This window comes from Cyprinodon variegatus, unplaced genomic scaffold (genome assembly GCF_000732505.1).
Source record: "Cyprinodon variegatus isolate N-32 unplaced genomic scaffold, C_variegatus-1.0 Scaffold650, whole genome shotgun sequence".
NCBI lineage: Eukaryota > Metazoa > Chordata > Actinopteri > Cyprinodontiformes > Cyprinodontidae > Cyprinodon > Cyprinodon variegatus.
In genome coordinates, this window is record NW_015151103.1 from 321,700 (window position 1) to 341,118 (window position 19,419).

A 19,419-nucleotide genomic window follows, 5' to 3' on the forward strand; every position below is an offset into this window, starting at 1 on the left:
ATTTTTACAGTTTAAGACCATCCTTTCCCGCCAGTCTTAAAAGTTACACATGGCTGTAATCAGTGGCGGTTCTTGATATGGATGATTTGGCTCTCCAAGGGCTTGGTGGGCATTTGCCCACCAAGGGCAGCATGTGCTTAGGGACGGCACAACTATCAGGACAAAGACAATAGATTTCTAAAGCTTATTTACATGTCCAGTTAACTAGCATGAGGTGATTATTTTCATTTTATGTATGATGTAAGCCAAAAAGAAGTAAAATAGCTGGATAACGATGCTGGAGTTTGCATTTGTAGTATATGGTATATTAAAAGCTAAGCGACTTTAGATAGCATTTGTTCATCCTTAGAATGTAAAATGTTGCAAATAACCCAACCTAAAAATGATTTCTAATGTGCTAAAATATTCCCCGGACAAGATTTGTTATTTAAGGCCCCGTTATAGTCTTTGTGAAGACACTGATATTGGGTAAGATAACTCTCAATAAAAACTTATACATAGGTGACTGAATATGTCAATGTAAGACAATTATTACTAATACATTTTAAATATTGTATTTATTCCTTCTTGTCAACTCATATGTACATGACATCAGATGTTTCATCTGTGAGAATAAAAGTTTCGAAGTTACAACATTTCAAAACGGCAAATAAAAGTGTACATGATGATACGCTTGAAGGTTGTTCACCAGCTGTCATTAAAAGCTGAACAAGAGGAAGAAGACGAAAACAGAAAAAGCTTTATCCTTAATGAAATTTTCAGGGTTAGGTGCAGCATAACCTTTAATAAGTGGTATTGTTTTCTTCTTTAAAGAAATTTTATGTCCAGCACCAGCTAGTAAAGAGTCTAACATATTCATCAGGGGCTGTAGATCCGTTGTCATAAATTAGTGATTCGTATTTAGATTGTCCTAACTTCTTTAATTGCATCCGTAACTTCTAAACATGGAAGCTCACAAATGAAACATCCGATGTCACATATATGTTTGAGTTGACAGCAAGTTTTAAATGTATTCACGTTATTTACTGACATTTACAAATTCACACACCTATACATTGGATAATCAGTACAAAACTAGTTTTTTATGATTTGTAACGATTACTTCATCATATATTTGGTTTCTGGTAAGTTATAACTTATTAAAACTTTTTTTTTAATTAAGAAACTGTGTGTGTGTGTGTGTATGTGTGTCATTTGGAGGACTAGAGTTGAGAAGGGAGTGTCCTGCCCGAGGCACCACTTATGCAAGAACAGCCACTGGCTGCAATCACTGTAGTATGTAATAAGCTAAGCAGATCATTCCTGGACGTTGTATTTTGTTGTTGTTGTTTTTTTTTTATGGGATACACCTTCCAGGGTTTTCTACAAGGCCTCAAACTCATCGACCCTCTGCTTGGTGTTGCCAAGGCGGATTTGTTTGAGGGTTTTGTACTTGTCACGTCCCATACGGATGTTCTCAACATGAAGCTCGTCATACTTGGTCCTCTTGGTATCATCTCTGGCCTGCTCCAGATCTAAGCTCATTTCCTGCGAAGAGAGTCACAGCTGATTATTCAAACACGTGAAAACACTTCCTTTAACCCCTTTTTTTTTTTACATTTCTGTAGATATTTTTAGTTTTTAATTGCAAATCAAACTGACAAACTGGTCATTATGAAACAGCAACACTTTAAAATATTTGGGACTGATGATGATTTAACAGTTTGTTTGTTTTTTTTTATCAGAAACTGAAGCTATGAAAACAATAGTTCTGCAAACTAAGAACTCATGGTACAGATGGCCCAAACATGAAACATGTTTTCTTTCTCCCAAATATCCAAGAATGTCAATTTTATACCTGTATGGTTGCACTTTTCAAACAGATTTGTCTGCAGCTCTGAAAAAATTGCACCCACTGGAAACAACCATGCACACTCACACCTACAGCGAGTTTAGAATCACCATTTAACCTAAAATGCGTATTTCTGGACTGTGGGAGGAAGCCAGAGGACCTGGCAAAAAAGCCCACGCAGACACAGCGAGAACATTGGAAAAGCACTTAGAAACACCATCATGCTGTAAGGCAACAGAGCAAAGCTCTTCCTCATATGTTCATTGCTTTTTTCCATGGAAAGTTTGGTGCATTTATCTGATTTCACCTTGGTACTTTTCTAATGTAGCCTTATGGAGTGAATTTTGCTACATAATTTTTGTAGCAAAGAATATGTTTTGTAAATTGAAATGTGAAAAAAAAAAAAAAAACACGGCAACACCATAAAAAGAACATTTTGAAAAGTGAAATACAGAAAATAATAATTTAGAAAACTATAATAAAAAAACTAAAAGTTATTTTTCTGGTTTCTCAGATTTTGTTATTCAAATTGTTATCATTATTATTTTTTTATTTTATTTTTCAATTTCATTTCTTACAGATTTTATATTCCTGATTTCTGTTTTTCAGAAATCAGAAATAGAATTTTTTTTCAGAAATAGATTATTATTTTTGTATTAATTATTTTAAAATTGCATTGCCAAGATCACATCCTCTTTTTTATATTTTTCTATTTGAACACTGGCTATTTTATATATATATATATATATATATATATATATATATATATATATATATATATATATATATATATATATATATATATATATAATGTTGTTGCTGACATCCATGCGGTCTAACAGAAATTTACTTAAGCTCCTCGATGCAAAGGAAAGCCCTACCTCAAGCGAGACTCAATTTGAAAAGAATGCAATTTGTAAAACTCAATCTGAAAAAAACAAAATTGTAAAAAGAAAATGAAAATAAAAAATCTGAAAAAAAAATTTGGAAATATAAAATGTATAGAAAATTTTTAAAAACTAAATACAAAAAAATAGATTTGAACGTATTAAAAAAATCATTTGAGAAACCAGCAAAATTACTCCCGAAACATTTTTTAAAATAAAAAGTCTTTCAAAATTTCATTTCTGTTTAAATTTCTATTTACAAAACAAAATCTTTCTTGCAGGAATTATGAAATAAAATTCTCTCCATACAGTTTATGTCTAAATAGATTTTGTAGCCACTGGAGCAGCTCTGTATGCTGAGAATAAATTGTAATATCTTGGAAAATAACATTTATTAGAATAAAATAAGTTGCTATTTCTGATTTCACACTTATTTGGTCTTGGAAGTCTGAGCTCACCCTCAGCTGCCTCTTCAAGCGCTCATTCTTCTCAGCTTCAGTGAGCCGCTCCTCCTCCCTGCGGTGATCATTGATGCCCTGCGTCTGCAGCTCAGCGCTGTGGGTGCTGTTTACTTCGCTGTGCTCATTGTCACTCTCGCTGTCTGAAGAGGAGGATGACGACCCACCCGACGGGACAGAGTTGGAGGTGGTTCTCACATGTTGTAGCTCTACCTTGGTCTTTATTAGGTTCTGCTCCACTTCTGCAGCCTGGAATATCCGATCAGAAGGGACTTCATCAGCAGAAGACAGTGGGAATGCACCACATGATTTCAAATAACCATTAGTGGATTTGGGATATGTCTTATGAAGTGTTTTAAAAAGGCTTCTTTTATTCTGTTTTACTGCTTCAGTGTAATGTCATACTCCACTTTTTTCTTAGTATATAATAAACCCCTGCAATAAGAATGATAGAATTAAGAAATTGATCAAAATTAAAAGAAACTGAAATGAAAGTTTAAAAAAAGCTATTAAAAGACAAATACTTAGCGTTAGACATAATTTTGTCCAGTTTAAAGATGGGTTTAATTTTATCGAGGTGCTTGATGCAGAAAAATGTCTCAGAAAAATATTCCAGTGTAAAGTTCCCAGTAGATTTCAGATGAGACCTATGACTAACTAGTTGAGGTGTAGATTATATCTAACAGTTGGATGAAGACATGACAACTCCTGGGTATGCTTTTTTTCATTAGTTTCTCAACACTTTTTAGAGTTTTGTTTTTTTTAATGCACATCAACATTACATTGTCCCTTCCTGCTTAACAGGTGGCACCTTTTAAAAAAGATTGCATAAAACCTTATGATTGTGTAAAGACAGAACAGATGATTAGTTAATTCAAAAGTCTTGATGCTCATAAATGGACCAGGGAGAGTGCCACTCATTGGAGCTTTGAATGATAGCTCCGCCTCCATGTGGATCTTCCAGCAAACTCCTGAATTGTGGAGTAGTTTAATAATTTTTTTTTTACTGCTATTTCCTGAATTACTAGAAGCATGAATTATATGTTCTTTTGTTTTTCCTGCTTCAAGATGGAAATATGTGTCCCTTTTTCTTAATCAGTGTTCATTCATTTCAGCAATTTCTTAACCATTTTATTTCTTTTAAATAACCTTAAACCTGCTAAGAATAAAATGGTTTTTTTTCTCTGCTCTGGAACCAATGACACAGTGAGGAAGTGTTTCATTTGGCCACCCTCCTTGACGTCCTATCGAGAAGGCTTCGGCCACCTTTTGGAAAGTTTACCTTGACGTGCCATGTCTCAGCTTCCTCCTCCTTTTCTCTCTTGGCCTGCTCCAGCTCAGCGATCTTGGCGCTGTACTCCTGCAGCTCTGCAGCCTAAGAGAGAACAATGCAAAGGGATTTTAAACACAAGTGTCAAAATTACTCTGACTTTCTGTTATTTTAACTAAAACATTAGAGAACAATAAACAATCTGTGCTTATCAAGATTATATATTTTTTTACTTTAAATTCCTCTATATCCAGATAAAGCTTTACCTAAATGAGCGGGTTATACTTTAAAGATTCAGAAGTAAATAATTAAGCCATAAACTGCAGCTAAAACAGCTAATGTGTGTTTATACTTATATCAGGATTGGTTCACTTATGCTGTACACTCACCAGCTGCTCCTGGCTCTTCATCTGCTCCTCAGCTTGCCTGGCCAGCTCCTCCTTGGCAATTATGGCCTCCATCCTCTCAGCTTCCAGCCGGGCCGCCTCCTGCTCCACCCTCCTCCTCTCCTCCTCCAGCCTCATGGCCCGCTCCAGCTGCTCCCGAAGCTCTGCGGGTTTAAATCAGCACCCAGGAGAATCTATTAAATGCTGTATGCCAGTAGGGGTTGGGGAAGCTATTTTATTTTAAAAATGTTTCTCTTTCTTTATTCATTCTATGAATATTGGCCTAAAAAATCTAAAAAAAAAAAAAAAAAACAGAAGCAGCAAAAGCAGAACTTTAACTGATGTACCATTCAGGGTCTGTCAACTACAAAATAAATGAATTAAAAAAACAGCAGAGGGCAGTAAAATCATTTTCCAGTGTTTGAAACATTCACTGCATCATGAATAAAGATGATGGGCTCTGAGTTTTTGTCTTGGGTGCACTGGGAAAATAAGGACCATTTCTTAAGCAGCGTTCATATTTAGACAGCTTGGTTGTGACGTGGTTTGCCCCACCTCGTTCTGCTCTCTTAGTAGTCTCTTCAAACTCGTAGAGCTTCATCATCAGCTCCTGCTTTTCTCTCTCCATCTGCTCTTTCTCCTTCTCAATACTTTCTCTCATCTTCTTTTCGCTCTCCAGCTGTTCCCTGCAGGACACACGCACATTAATCACTCACATCCCATACCAGCTTTACGTGGTATCTTGTCCCTTCAAAACCACACTCTTCAATGGCAACAGGAAACTGTTGCCAAGACAACTATTAATCATGCACCCCCAAATATCAGGCTTTTATCTTGGACTGGTTACAAGGAAGTTCCAGTTCCAGAAATGATGAAGAGGGGGCTGCTTTAGGATGAAATTAAAATTACATTTTTTTGGCTTGGGTACAAAAATGTTTATGGACCTCCACCCCCAGAAATACGGTGGTGGCAGCAGCATGCTGCGGGAGCTGATCAGATCATATTCCTTCTACTTCCCAGATATGGACTACTTTATATTGGTCATTCCCCTAAAATTTCAATTTAACTTACATTTTTTTTTTTTACTTTTTTGGTATAACGTGAAAAGCTCAAGAAGTAAGAACGAAAATAAATTGTTTTCCTGTCTTCTTGAATCATTTCACATGTAGATTGTTTTGTAGATTTGAAGATCTTTTTTCATCTGTCTTACCTCTCCATCTTCTTCTGGTGCCTGTCCTGTTTGGCCTGAGCCTTCATCTGTTGAACCTCGATGTTGTCGGGCTTCCGACGGCGAACATACAGGGCATGGTTGCTCTTAGAAATAAGCATGATGTTCTTTCCGACACGCGGACGTGCAACGTAGAGAATAACGTCCTTTGAGAGGCAGAAAAAAAAAACAGAAACGTCATCTTAAGAAAACACCTGCTTAATTTGTAGAGCTAAAGTTACTGACTCACTGGGTAAAATCCCAACTCATGGGATACTTACTGGAGATTTCTTATCGTTTGGCTTGATGATAAATTTCTTTTCAGAGAAAGAAATGTTTCTAATTTCACTCCATGGGAATCCAATTTTGGGGGTCAGCCTGAAAGATGTTTGAAAAATATGGATAAAGGCAGCATCAGAAAATCAAGCAGGAAATTAGAAGTGTATGTTGAGTAATAGGTCAAACTTGTGTTAGAAACACAGTCTACATGGTCAGCCAAGCGACTAAAACATGACGGAAGGAAAAATAAAAGGCAGCAGAGGTTTGACTGCTAATTTGATGTCCTCCCCCGTAAAACAATCTGAAAAAACTATAAATGTCCACAATGACTGATGTTAGTATTGAAATTCCACGTTTAGAAAAAAGAAGAAGATACAAAAAAAATCTGGATATAGAAATTAAAAACAAACAAAAACAGTGCAATTAAACCCTATTATAAAGCTTTTACCTGTCATCCTTTGGATAGATGTTGATCCCTAGTGCGTCGACTCCCAGCCAAAGTTCTGTGCCCTTCTTGTTCCTTATTTCATAGTAATTAACACCGAACATTTCCAGATCCTGAGCGATCTTTAGATACTCCATCATTGCATCTTCCCTGTTTCAAGTCAAAATAACATTGGTTTTATTTATTTTATCGGGTGTGGCTCCATTATATTAGGGTAACATTGAATTATAGCACTATATTTACAGAATCCAACAACAATATTCATTGTGTTATTTGTTTACTTTGAACAATATCTATGAAGGCCTAGTGGATGATCATAGTACATATGATGTGGTCCATTGTGCTCGGAACCAGATTTTGAGAATTCTGAGAGCTGTAATCTCCCACTTTTGGACCACACTACAGCTACTGTTACACAGCCTCGAAATATATTGCTCTATACAGACTTACTTGTCAGTCTTACCTGAACTATTAACTGCAATAGAAAACTGCGAAGCAGGAGATTTTAACTCATGTTGATGAACATCCAACTTGAATGTAAAAGTCAGGTACCATCCTGTTGCGCTGACTTTCCCACTTATAATTCTAATTTTGGTTTAGTTCAGGAAAACGCTGCTTGAGCATCATTCAGGACACATCTTCTTGTAACAGAAGAAAATGCAGGCAGCCATTGTGAGGGAAGTAAAACCCACATCACTTGCCGCTTTTTCATCTAGACTTAGACAAACTTTATAGTCATGTTGTATACACCGAGTGTATACAACACAAAATTATGTAGCTTGGGAGTGTTGGCCTAATGGGTTAGAGCAGTGCGCTTGTTCTCTGAGAAGCTTGCAAGTACCCAGTTAGATCACCACGGCCTCCACTCTGGATGCCTGAGCTAGACCCTAAACCTCACACTGCTCCCCGGGCGCCACACAATGGCAGCCCACTGCTCCCCAAGGGGATGGGTTAAAAGCAGAGATTAATTTCTCCATTGTGAGATCATGAAGTTAAATTATTATTATTTTGTTACAGCTTCTAACAGTGAATGAGCAACTTACAGCAGTGAAATGCACGTTATCACTTTAAGTGCAGAAGTGATAATCATGTAAACCATATAGGGTAAAAGGAAAACCACTTTTAAAAAAAGAATGGTGCAAAAGGGCATCAATATGGAAATATTCAGTGCAGTGCAAAATAGATATGGTTCAGAAATGTAGGATAAAATTGAGTTGTGTCCTATTTAAAAGGATTATAAAAGTTTCTGCCATGTCGGTGGTGCAAAATAATGTTCCAAGCGTGACGCCAAGTCCAGTTTAGAGTTCAACAGTCTGATGGATAAGCTGTTGCAGAACCTGCTGTTCCTGCAGTGAAAGTTGCAAAGTCGCCTTCCAGAGGGCAGCAGGGAGAACAGTCCGCGGTGGAGGTGTGAGGGGTCGCTGATGATGTTACAGGTTTTATAGGTTTGTTCTGTATAATGTGATCTTTTTTTTTTTCTCAAAAGCTTCCTATTTTTCTGTTTTCACTTATCTTTTGTCTTTAAGCAACCTAGACATGTTCAATAAGATCTATAACCATCATGTTCAAGGACCACAGCTGGAATTATGGCCGCTTCATTCAAAGTAGACACCGTAACATTTACTTGGAACAAGTGCGAGTGAAAATTCTGTATTTTTTTTTTTTTTATTTACCTCTAAAGCTGAAACTTTTATCTGGAAGTAGCATTAAACCCAACCTAATTGCATTCAAGTTCAAAGTTTAAAAACCAGCACAGCCTGTTAACTGATTGGCTCTGCAGCCTTTTAACGCATAAAAGCCAACAGTAACATATGCCCTTCAATTGATATTTTTTTTGTTTTTTTTCCCCAACAGTTGAGATTTTAAGTTCATAAATGTTGGCGTCTGGTTTCAGAGTTTGTGTCTGTTAAAGATTTAAGCAGAAACTAAAAGAGAGAAGTGAAATGAAAGGCGTTTCTGTCTTCATGTTAGCATAAAGTTTTATATGAAGGCAGCCATGTTGGACTTTGGTCATGGGTTATTGATACTATCGTCGGTCATTCAGGGTGTTAACTAGCTGTCACTGAAATAAACCTTATAGCAGAAATGTTACTTTTACTCAAAATCATCAACAGAAAAATATTTTTTGTCATAACCTTACATTCCTAACTAAGTTTATAAATGCATCTCAAACTGTCTAAAAATCCACTTTAATATCATAATAAAATGCTTATTTTATACATGTAGGTGCATTTCACTTATATAAACTAAACAGGATTTTTTTTTAAAGTAAACATTCCTGCCTGTTTTATTTTTCTTCTTCTTATTTTTTTTTTTTTACTTTCATTAACATAACAATGCAAAGCATTCATCAAGACAGAAAACTCCCACATTGTCAGCAGGTCTTTACTTACTTCACCATGAATCTGTGCTCCTCGTGCCAAACCTGGATTCTCTCTTCCCACTGTTCCTTTGACAGCTTGTGTTGATCCAGCACTCTAAGAGGAGAGACAAGCTGTCAGAAAGCCACACGGCTCAAAGCGGGATCACTCCGTGTCTACATACAGAGCTAATTTAAACACATGCTGTATGCACTGAAGGCTCTTTCTTTTCTGTTACGTCTTGAATTAGAAACTGCAACTGATGTTTACCTGGTCTAATTTTGCAGCATATGGGAAGAAAAAATATAGATTTTCTCAAAAAATAAACATCCACTTTCAATAAAGTTCCCTTCATTAAATGTCCCTGTTCCATGTTTATCACCAAGAAGACACAAACTCTGCAAGGAAAGTAAGACATTAAGTAAATACTAGTAATTCAAGTTACTTTCATTCTGAATTATAAACACTGTTGGTGATATACAGTGGAAATGAGTTAACAGATCTCACATTTTGAGTTAACTTTGCAAAATTCACCTGTGTGTTTAATCCAGCATCAATCCAGAGAGCATTAATCAAAAAAATAAAAGAGCAACGAGGCTCTTGATAACTTAGGAGGAGCTACCCCTATAAGAACATCCACTGGCTCTTTGTCTGTATACATTTAGGGGGAAAAAAAGAACTTTTGCGTGACCATGAAAAGACGGCATAAGATGGAGAACTCCCCATCCCCATTTTGAGGCATGCTGGTGGCAGCATCATGCTGTGGGAGTGATCCGCCTCTATAAAGAAGGCCACATTCACATGTGCATCTCACTTTATAACGAATTTTTTGGAAGCATGTTATAAAAACATTTTTTACCAAATACGCTTTGTGCTGGTATTTATATACTGGTATTTGTGTAACTTTGAAAAATAAGAGGTATTTGAATGATTTTCAAGGCATAAGAGAACCATAAGCATTTCATGTATTGGTTTTAAAGAAAGTTGCAAAAATAAATTAATAACTAAATAGCAAAAAAACAAACAAACATATTAATAAAAATGAAAACTCTGCGTTTAAGATACATGTTTCAAAAACATTACACATTATGTTCTCCACCCTTTCTTCTTTTTTTTATCTACAGCATCGATACGAACATACATATTAGACTGTATTCTATTTTGCATGTATTTATGTTTTAACTTTGCTTAAACTTTTCACGAAGAGGAAAGTTAGATTTTCACTAATTTTTATTGTTTCTTATGTTAATTAATTTTGTATCCATTTAACCTTATAGGCATGATGTACATGATATACGCCATGACTTACAAAAACTCAAGTCGGTTTTACTGAAAAAGCTGCAATGTAAAAAATGAAGATGAAACACAGCAAAATAATAATTTAAATAATTAAAATATCGCAAGAACAAAATAAGTGTTCTATATATAAAAAAAAAAAATGCTCACAAGCAGTAAGTCAAGCTAATTGAAAAAAGAGACCTTGAGATGGATAGCCTTTATAGATTATTACTAGTGCAACGGCATAAAGCAATAAACACGTTAAGATAAATTTTATTTTATCTTTTTACACGGGTGTTTCACACCCCAATGATGAACGTGATCTTAAAGTAACCAAACACCTACAGTAGGGGTCCAATGGTGCTATTTCAGACTTTATTTGACATAAATACTTTCTTATTTTTTCTTTCCTTTACTTTGCTAAATACTCCTCTGGATCAACAAAGATGAAAATCAGTATATAATTATAATTATTTAGTAGGGGAACTGCAGCTAATAGTTTCCCTTCAGTATTTTTCAAATACTGTTGGTGGTTTTAAAAAGAAAATGTGTCATGAATTACTTATCTTATACACAAAAATGATAAAAAAAAAACAAAAACAAAAAAACATTATAGTTTCTTTAAGATAGAAATCCAAGAACTCTTAATATTTCTTTCTGTTATGTCATCTAAAAAAAATTTCTTGAATTATATGAAATTTAAATATCAGAATTTTCAATTTTTTACATCAAGCTTTAAAGACCACTACATCATCATCAGTGTGTGTTTGAATGATCTGATATATCTAATGCACAGAAAATCTATAATAAATTGCAGGGAAAAGCCTAAACTATGACAAATGGCAAATTACTTATCAAATTTGTTCAATGACAACTGAAATTTTTAAGAACTTGAATTTTCTGACAGTTAGTTAATGTTTTAGGCTATAAAGGGTTAATCAACACATTGTTTTAGATTTAAAGTTGCATTAAATTGCTACAACAAGGATGACAGACCTTTAACCAACATAAACTTGTCTTTTCAGCTGGGAAGCTATGAATAGACTCGTAGGATTTCCCACAACCTGATCTCACCTTTTAGGGAGCAGACGGTCAGAGGAGAGGTATCCCCGCTTGTGCACTGACTTCATGTACTCTCCGTACTTTGCCTGGACGGCGTAGGAAGCCAGGAGCACGGCGGTCTCCGGAGGACAGTAGATCTCATCCGTCAGGATGTCCTCCTTCACCTGCAGGAAGAAAAGCTTCCTGGTGATGTCCTGGATCAGCTCCTCTGCCACATCCTCGGGATAAAACTTGACTCTGAGCTTGAACAGCAGGGGAGTCTCATTTTTTACTTCCTGAAGCATCACCTGCACAGATAATGAAAAGTGTGCTTTAAAATGTATATTTATATATTAAGCAGTAGGTATCAGTGAATATACTTCTGGCTAAAGACAAAGAATTCACTATTATTTGGTAAAGGAAACACATTGAAGCTCTCAACTTATATTCATGCAGTTAGGAAAATGTCATGATGATTGTAATGGTATAAGATTAAACAATAAATAGAGATTTAAACCTATTTGCAGTATAACAGCCTAACTTTATATTGGAAACCAGAGGTGTTAAAAGTTTGACCTATGGAATAATTTTTGTCTCAACACTTTAGGTGTTTTTCTTCTCTTTGTCACCTTTGTGTTTCCCTTTAAATAGCATAGAAAGGCCACCGCTTTAAGGAAGTTTCAATGTTTATACTACCCTTATTAATTAAACTTGGTTAAAAGAAAATTGCATATACATATACATTTTTTGTTTTATTTTTTTGCTGAGTCAGACTTTCTGTTTTAAACGTATTGTGAAATCAGCTGTGAAATTTATTGCTTCACGCTACTCTTATTACTAGTATTACCCAAGCACTGCATAAGGCAGCTGAGTTATCTCACTCTGATAATGGGGATGAATTATTGTGAAAAGTATCCAGTAAAATATTTTATGCACAAAAGAACACAGATTATCTTCCCAATTTCTAATAATATTTTGTGTCTTAGATCTTAGACAACTTTTATTGAAATGTTGTTTGTTTTTGAACAGGGTTATAAAATAAGAGTAAAGATTTAATAAATGGCATTGATGTACCCATCACATGTTTTTTTTTAAGTGACAAGGCTTCTTTTATTCAAAGTAAATAAAAGTGGAACAAGTGAAAAAAAGAAAACTCCATCAGATCAATACTCTAGGACAAAAAAATCTGACATTGTAAACCCACTTTCTTGTCAGGATTCAGCCACGTGACAATTCCTCTGTTGTCCACAAACTGAAGTCCAAAATACCAAAGCTCACGCAGGCCAATCGTCTTGGCAACCTGGTGACAAAAGGAAAAGAGTAAAAATCTTCATGTGTCTTTCTTCCTCGAAAAACAGAAAGATTTAGTTTTTTTTTTTTTTTTTTTTGCTTTAACTGTTTGTAAAACAAGTACTTTAAACTGAAACATGGCAGTTTTTCCTTGGGAGCAGATTTGTATTTTAGTATGCCTATTAGACAAAATGCACAAAGCTTTGCAGAAATATTCACTCCTCTTAAAAACATTTCACATTTTGTTATGTTACAACCTAAAACTGTCATGGAGGCTTATAAGGCTTTTTGGGGGGTAGAACAGCACAAAGCACAGCTAAATTTGTGCATAGATTGAGAATGTTTAATGGTTTTCAGCAATTTTCTGCAAGTATCTCCCTGTATTTTGCAAATCATAGTTTCCTAATTTGTATTTATTTATGTCCGACAGCATGAAGCTGCCAGTACAAAAAACATCTTAAGCCTTTTTTAACTCTATTTCGTTTTCACTGACTAAGTTAGTAGTAAGTTGCATTTCCAAGTAAAGATACTATGCAAATGTAAAACTGATATTTTAGTCCAAACTATAGCTGGCTCTAGGCAGGAGCCGTCAGAGGCCAGAGCCCCTGTAGAACTGTTTCTGACACCTGTCATGACCCCTACAATAAAGGCATTGCAATAAATTCATTTCTGAAAGATGATCTGAGGTGGTACAGAAAAGATAACTGATTTGTCTCTAGGATCTCTGTCGTTTTTTATCTTTACATTTTTATCTTTACAACAATTTAGAAGCTAAGGTGTTGCACTTTCATCTTCAGCCGTATTGAGATAGGATGACGGTTTTGATCCACTATATCTGGGTAGTGCATAGTAGTGGCTCTTTGGTTCTGTGTCTCACTTATAAATAATAAGCTATTGCTATATTTTGTTTCTATTTTCTTTTTTCCATGCTTTTGTTCTTTCCCCCCAATAAGAAAAAAACTGGATCCACCGTGGTCTTAAACCGCCATTACAATGTTATTTGCTTTGTGAACTTGAACATCCAGACCTGCTCAAACAGCTGCCTTCCTTTGGTGTTTTGGTTAATGGAAAACTCCAGCTCTGCATCCATTGTAGTCACGCGAACATTCACCTGCAGAAAAGAAACCAATTCAATGGTTACATTTATGGAGACATTTTCCTATCAGTCTTACTGTCTTCCCAATCATTGTTTCATGTTTTAACTACTTGCTTGTGTCAAGTATATATCTGAGTTGACATAACTGTCAGTTTGGCTGCTTTCGGATATGCTGGAAAACATAAATAGCGGACTGATTTGTCTGAAGCACACCCTTAATATGGACCTGTTAAATGGATTATTCATAAACCATAATTGCTCACTATCTCATTAGACTTTAGACCAGCCATTTGAACACAAGGTTGCACTTACGAGGACTGAAACAGCCGAACACCTACTGCCTGCAGGAAGGCACTGAAATCAGTTGTTGGAGGAAATAACAAAACCTCTGATTTCAATTATAACTTGAACTCAACTAGTAAAAAATAAAAATATATATATATTATTTCTATTCTTTCGGTTAAAATAAAACACATTTATAGATTTGGCTTGGGCCTGTAGCAGATATAGAACCATTTTATGAAGTTGAACCAGAGCACGCCCTGGCTGTCATAAAGATAAACATACTAAATGTTGGGCAGGAACAAATGGAACATCTAATTATGAAACCATCACCGGGCTTTTACGCTGTTTCCACCTTACATGATCACCTGGAGGAGATAAATTTTTATCTGGTGTATTCCTGATGCATTTATCACTCTAGCCAAGGGTGGCTCGGGCTTTAAAAAAAATGTAGCAAGTGCAACCACACAAACCTTATATGGAAAAAAAAAAGTCTTTAAACGTTGTCTCTATCGTATGTGTTTATGTCCACATTTGACGTCAAAAAGTGCAGGTAAAAATACATATTGAAAATGTGTGTCATAAGAGCAAAAACTATTGAAATGTGGACATTTATCTTAATTTGTATTCATTATGTAATTTTAACATGTTAATTAACCCCTTGAAGCCTGAATTTATATACATGTACATATTGAAAGGACATTTTGTGCATGTGTGCATACAAAATAAATAGATATGAAGGTAAAGTATATTTTGTAACAGCAATTATGACTACATAATAACATACACTGTGACTAGCACTTGGGTGATGCAAAAAGCGCTATGATGGCTGTTTGCCTACACTGCAAAAATTTTCTAAAAATGAGTTCAAATGTTTTAAAATAAGTGTATTTACCTTTAATATGAGTAGGAAAGTAAGATAATCTGCCAATGGAATGAGCATTTTTACTCTTAAAATAAGATAATTAGATATTATGCACTTGAAATAAGAGACTGCAGTTGTTGTTTTGTTTCTTATTTCAAATATAAATTGTCTTCTTCGTATGTCAAAGTGTCTCTCTTACCTGCTCAATTCAAGAAAAAATAATCTTATTTCAAGAAAAATTGACTTACCTAGATTTACATTTTTTGCAGTGTAATACAAGGGGTTTGTTGCTTATTAGCAACAACAGGCATCAAAGGGTAAAACCTGCAACAAATTTTCAATATGCGCAATATTTTCCTGCTGTTTTTATACCAGATGTGATTTTCACAAGGGGAAACAAAATATGTTAAACTAACGTGAAATTGCGGGAAAATCCTCTGGTTTCTGTGTATTTTTTTATTTGTGTGAAACACATGTTGCTACAATTTCTACATGGCAATTTTGAGTTCGATTGAACTGTTTTTTTAAAGGGCCTTTAGATGACATGTATTGCGGATTGGCCCTATATAAGTGAACTAAATTCAAACAGAATTAAATTGAATATTAAGCACGCTCTGGTGCATTACACTAGATTGTTATGTGGAGGGTCGGTACACTTATAATTTGTATATGTGAAATGTTTGATATGTTACAATGCAACGCAGTTTCAACACATAAAAATGTAACAGGTTTTCCTATGTTACTACACGATATAATCTCCATATGTGAAATATGAACATTTGTATTTGTTTTAGATACATGTGAAACACATTTACATTATTTATGCTGGGTATTAACCTTTTTTTATTTTCTTTTAGCCAACAACAAAACTCATGCATGTAATAGCGTAAACTGATGTTGAAACCTGCAAAACACCTTGAGAGGGATAAACGTTCAATCGGTGAATAAGATCTGTAGCTGTTGGTCTCACTACAAAAGAACTAACTAATTGTTACGTTTGTTTGTTATTTAAAATTTGACTCAATGAGAGGATCTTACATAGATAAAATGGTATGTCAAAAATTAATTATACCTTCTTGACATCTAATGAAAGGCATCACTTGGAAATTGGACCGTTTATGTTAACTTGTGTTTGTGTTGAGCTTCAGTTAAAACTTGCTGGAAAATCCAGAGTAAAAAACTAGATTTAGGTCTGCCTTGTTTTTAATGTCATTTTCGGGTGGGTGCTTACATTTGCCCCACCTTGGTAACATCAAACCTGTCTCTGTTTTACCAAAACTCACCTATAGACTTAAAAAGTCAATAAGCAATCCACTGGACTTTTTTTTTTTTTCAAATGTAAAGACGTTTCGCTTCCCATCCAGGAAGATTTCTCAATTCAAAATGTCAGAATTAGCGTTGAGATCCAAGCATTACAGATTTGCCCAAATTAGCCTTGTTTGTTAGAAAACATGCTATTTGCTTAGAAAACATGGAAATTGAACCACGACAAAAGGTCCACCCCTCAGTAACGAGGAGTCATTGAGGTCTTTGTTAGCCTGCAATACCCAATACTGGTCTATGCCTCTGAAAGGGGGGGAGTCATTAGGGGCATTGTTGGCCTGGCTGACCAGGTGAGATTATTTTGGTCCCCTGCATGGTGATGAGGATTATGATAGCAGCAAAGAATCCACTCTATTGGGACCTGTTATTTAGGAGACTGGGAAAGTATGGAAAAGACACCATGGCTAACTGCTAATGTTGCTAACACTACATCTATGTGAAAGCGTATGTGAAATTGCTCTTGAAAATAAACTTACATTTAAAGAGATTTTTATAAACATTATATGATTAAAAATACTACTGCAATTCAAAATCCCAGACACTCAAAAGTTAACTGGTAGGTCTACTTTCAAAAAGAAACAAAGGGAAAAAAAAACAGGGAACTAATCCAATTTTAATTGGTAATTTGTTAGGTTTCAAATTATAGCACATAAAAAGTTCCAAAACAATTGGTTGTTGTTTTCAACTCTGCTTAAATGGCTGTAATTCCTACCATCCACTTGGTTTTTACTAAATGGGAACCCCCGTTTATGATGATATGCTTAAGCACAAGCCAGATTCCAAGTAATAAAACATGTTTTTCAGCTTTTCTCATATCAACGCCATCAATACGCAGCGTCAGTTACAGTGCTACATCTCTCCAGTTGGCGTGATGTGGGTCAAACATGTCAGCATAAAGTCTCCATAAAGACCGCCTCCTTGTAGAGCCAATTATGCTTACTGTTGTAAAGGCCAGTCTTGTCAGCTTCACACTGAACACTTCATTAACTTTTCACTGAAGACATTTAAGAAATTTAGGAAATTCCTTTTAGCATATTGACCTTCTCTGACACATTTAGACAATTTGAGCTAAACATTGAAGTTGTAATAATTTGCTGGTGATTATCTTTCTTGACTTTGACAAATTATTTAAGCAGAAGTGACACATCTATAGTGATCATGATAACACATGCCACACAGAGTCTCTTTGAACCTGCCAGGTGCAACAAGAAGTAGGACTTTGGTGTTAATTTGCTGTTGAGAATGTGTCCAGCATAGGTCAAACTCTACTTTCAGTTAATGAGTAAATGACTAGAAGGATCGCTGCCTCTTGGAAAAAAAGAACTTACAAAAAAAAGAAAAATATTAGCAGCGTAAATAAATCAGGCTATGACTGACTGACAGATAAAGACTCAACAGTATGTAATTTTATGAATTTTGTCCCTAAATTGCTCTTCATATATGATTTACTGAAACAGTATGGGATTTATAGATCCCACCATATCAAAATAACACAGGCAGTTATAAAAAAAAAAAAAAAGAAGAAATCCTACCATTTTGGGCATCTTGGCGGTGGTCTTTAGACGAGCTTCTAACAGAGGAAAGTGTTTCCCAGGCTGACCGAGGCTGCAGTGGCCGACTCCCAGCAAAACTTCCACCTGATAAAGACTTCCTCTCTGCTCTCGTTAGCAAGCTCAGGGGCAGGACTTGTGTCCTTTTGAACTCAGAAGGAGATAGCTGACAGGGATATGGGAGGACCAACCTCATCAGTATCGCAACAAACTAACAGATTTATCTCCGGTGTGAGTAAAAGGAAGGACAGCCACACAACTCCACCCAAAGACAATCACCTGTTTCAGCAGGCAAACCTCCTGTGACCTTTGATCGGAGAGCGCAAGGCTACTTAGCCCTGGATGTGCTATTTCTGTAGCCTATTTGGAGATGATAAGTCATGGGTTGCAATAAAAGAAACCGTATCAGTGTATTCTTTCTAAATTGGAAAGAAGTATTAGCTGGTCAAGTCTGTTTCAGAATAGAGTAGAATATTCTTTTAATGTTTTCCAATGGGGACATTCAGCAGAATCGGTGGGAGGCAAGGGAAAATGTTTTCAAGAGAAGACGGAATATACAGGAATTGAAAATGGTAGGGAGAGATTAAATGAGAGCTCGTGAGAAAGAGAAAAATTGTCCTAACCGTTCTTCTTAACTACAACCAGATATCAATCCACATTTCCTTATGTAGAGAGTTTGAGAAATAAAGAGTTTTAAAAAACTGAGAGGTTTAGAAATTCCTCATAAATGTGACAGAAGATTCTTCAAACTTGTTTATCTAAATACGTTTCTACATATATGCCGTCTTTTATAAGATGGATTGAATATTTTTGGTATCAAGCTGGGAGCATGAGCAACTTTTATTCTGAATTGAAACATTGGACTTAATTGGATTTTGAATTTACTGAACATATAACAAAGGGAAAATGAAACCCATAAAAGAAAAATATACAGTAACACAGACAAAGAAAATAATAATAGAAGGAAAAAAAAACTACAAATATTTATTTGTTCAAACTGGTAGGGAAGAAGTCCAGACTAAATATAACCCCACCCTTTTCCAGCGATTACATCACTTCAAACAATTCCTAGTCCTTCGGATATTAGCTTCATATTGACTATGATTGTCCTTTTCTGAGTTAGAAAAAATTTACAAAACTTTAATAAATATTTCTTAAAGAGATTTTACAGTTTCACCTTCTATTGACCAAATGTTTTTGAAAAAGCTATATTTACAGTAACTACTAATGTACTTGTGGGGGGTTCTAACTTAAGATCTGTTTTCTAGATAACATGATTCAATTCAATTGATATATACTGTATAGTGCCAATAAACTACACATCATCTAAAGGCACTTTTAAGAGAGAATTCAGTCAGATCATACAGTTAAGAGTTATTCAGTGTTTCTACCCAGAAAAATTGCATTGTGTCACTGACTTGCAAGACACGCCCCCCCTAAATGAGATTGTAGGGATGACTTTTGCTTGCATTTTGTTGTTGACTCGACAGCAATCCCTCACACTGTGCATGCATGCAAAAACAGTGGGGAGGAAATACTTCCTTTTCACAGGAATAAACCTCCAGCTGAAC

General features: G+C 35.4%; 1 protein-coding gene across 1 annotated transcript; it reads right to left on the bottom strand.

Annotated features, from left to right (window-relative positions):
- Positions 1-123: 123 nt before the first annotated feature.
- Positions 124-18,035, bottom strand: LOC107096784 (ezrin-like). Its single transcript, XM_015393592.1, has 13 exons — positions 17,831-18,035; positions 13,760-13,843; positions 12,647-12,742; positions 11,476-11,750; positions 9,157-9,240; positions 6,767-6,913; positions 6,321-6,417; positions 6,043-6,206; positions 5,388-5,518; positions 4,836-4,996; positions 4,459-4,551; positions 3,177-3,425; positions 124-1,527 (listed from the first exon to the last, which is right to left on the bottom strand). The coding sequence occupies exons 1-13, from the start codon at positions 17,840-17,842 to the stop codon at positions 1,363-1,365; spliced, it is 1,758 nt and encodes a 585-aa protein (XP_015249078.1). The 5' UTR covers positions 17,843-18,035; the 3' UTR covers positions 124-1,362.
- Between the last annotated feature and the right edge of the window lie 1,384 nt (positions 18,036-19,419).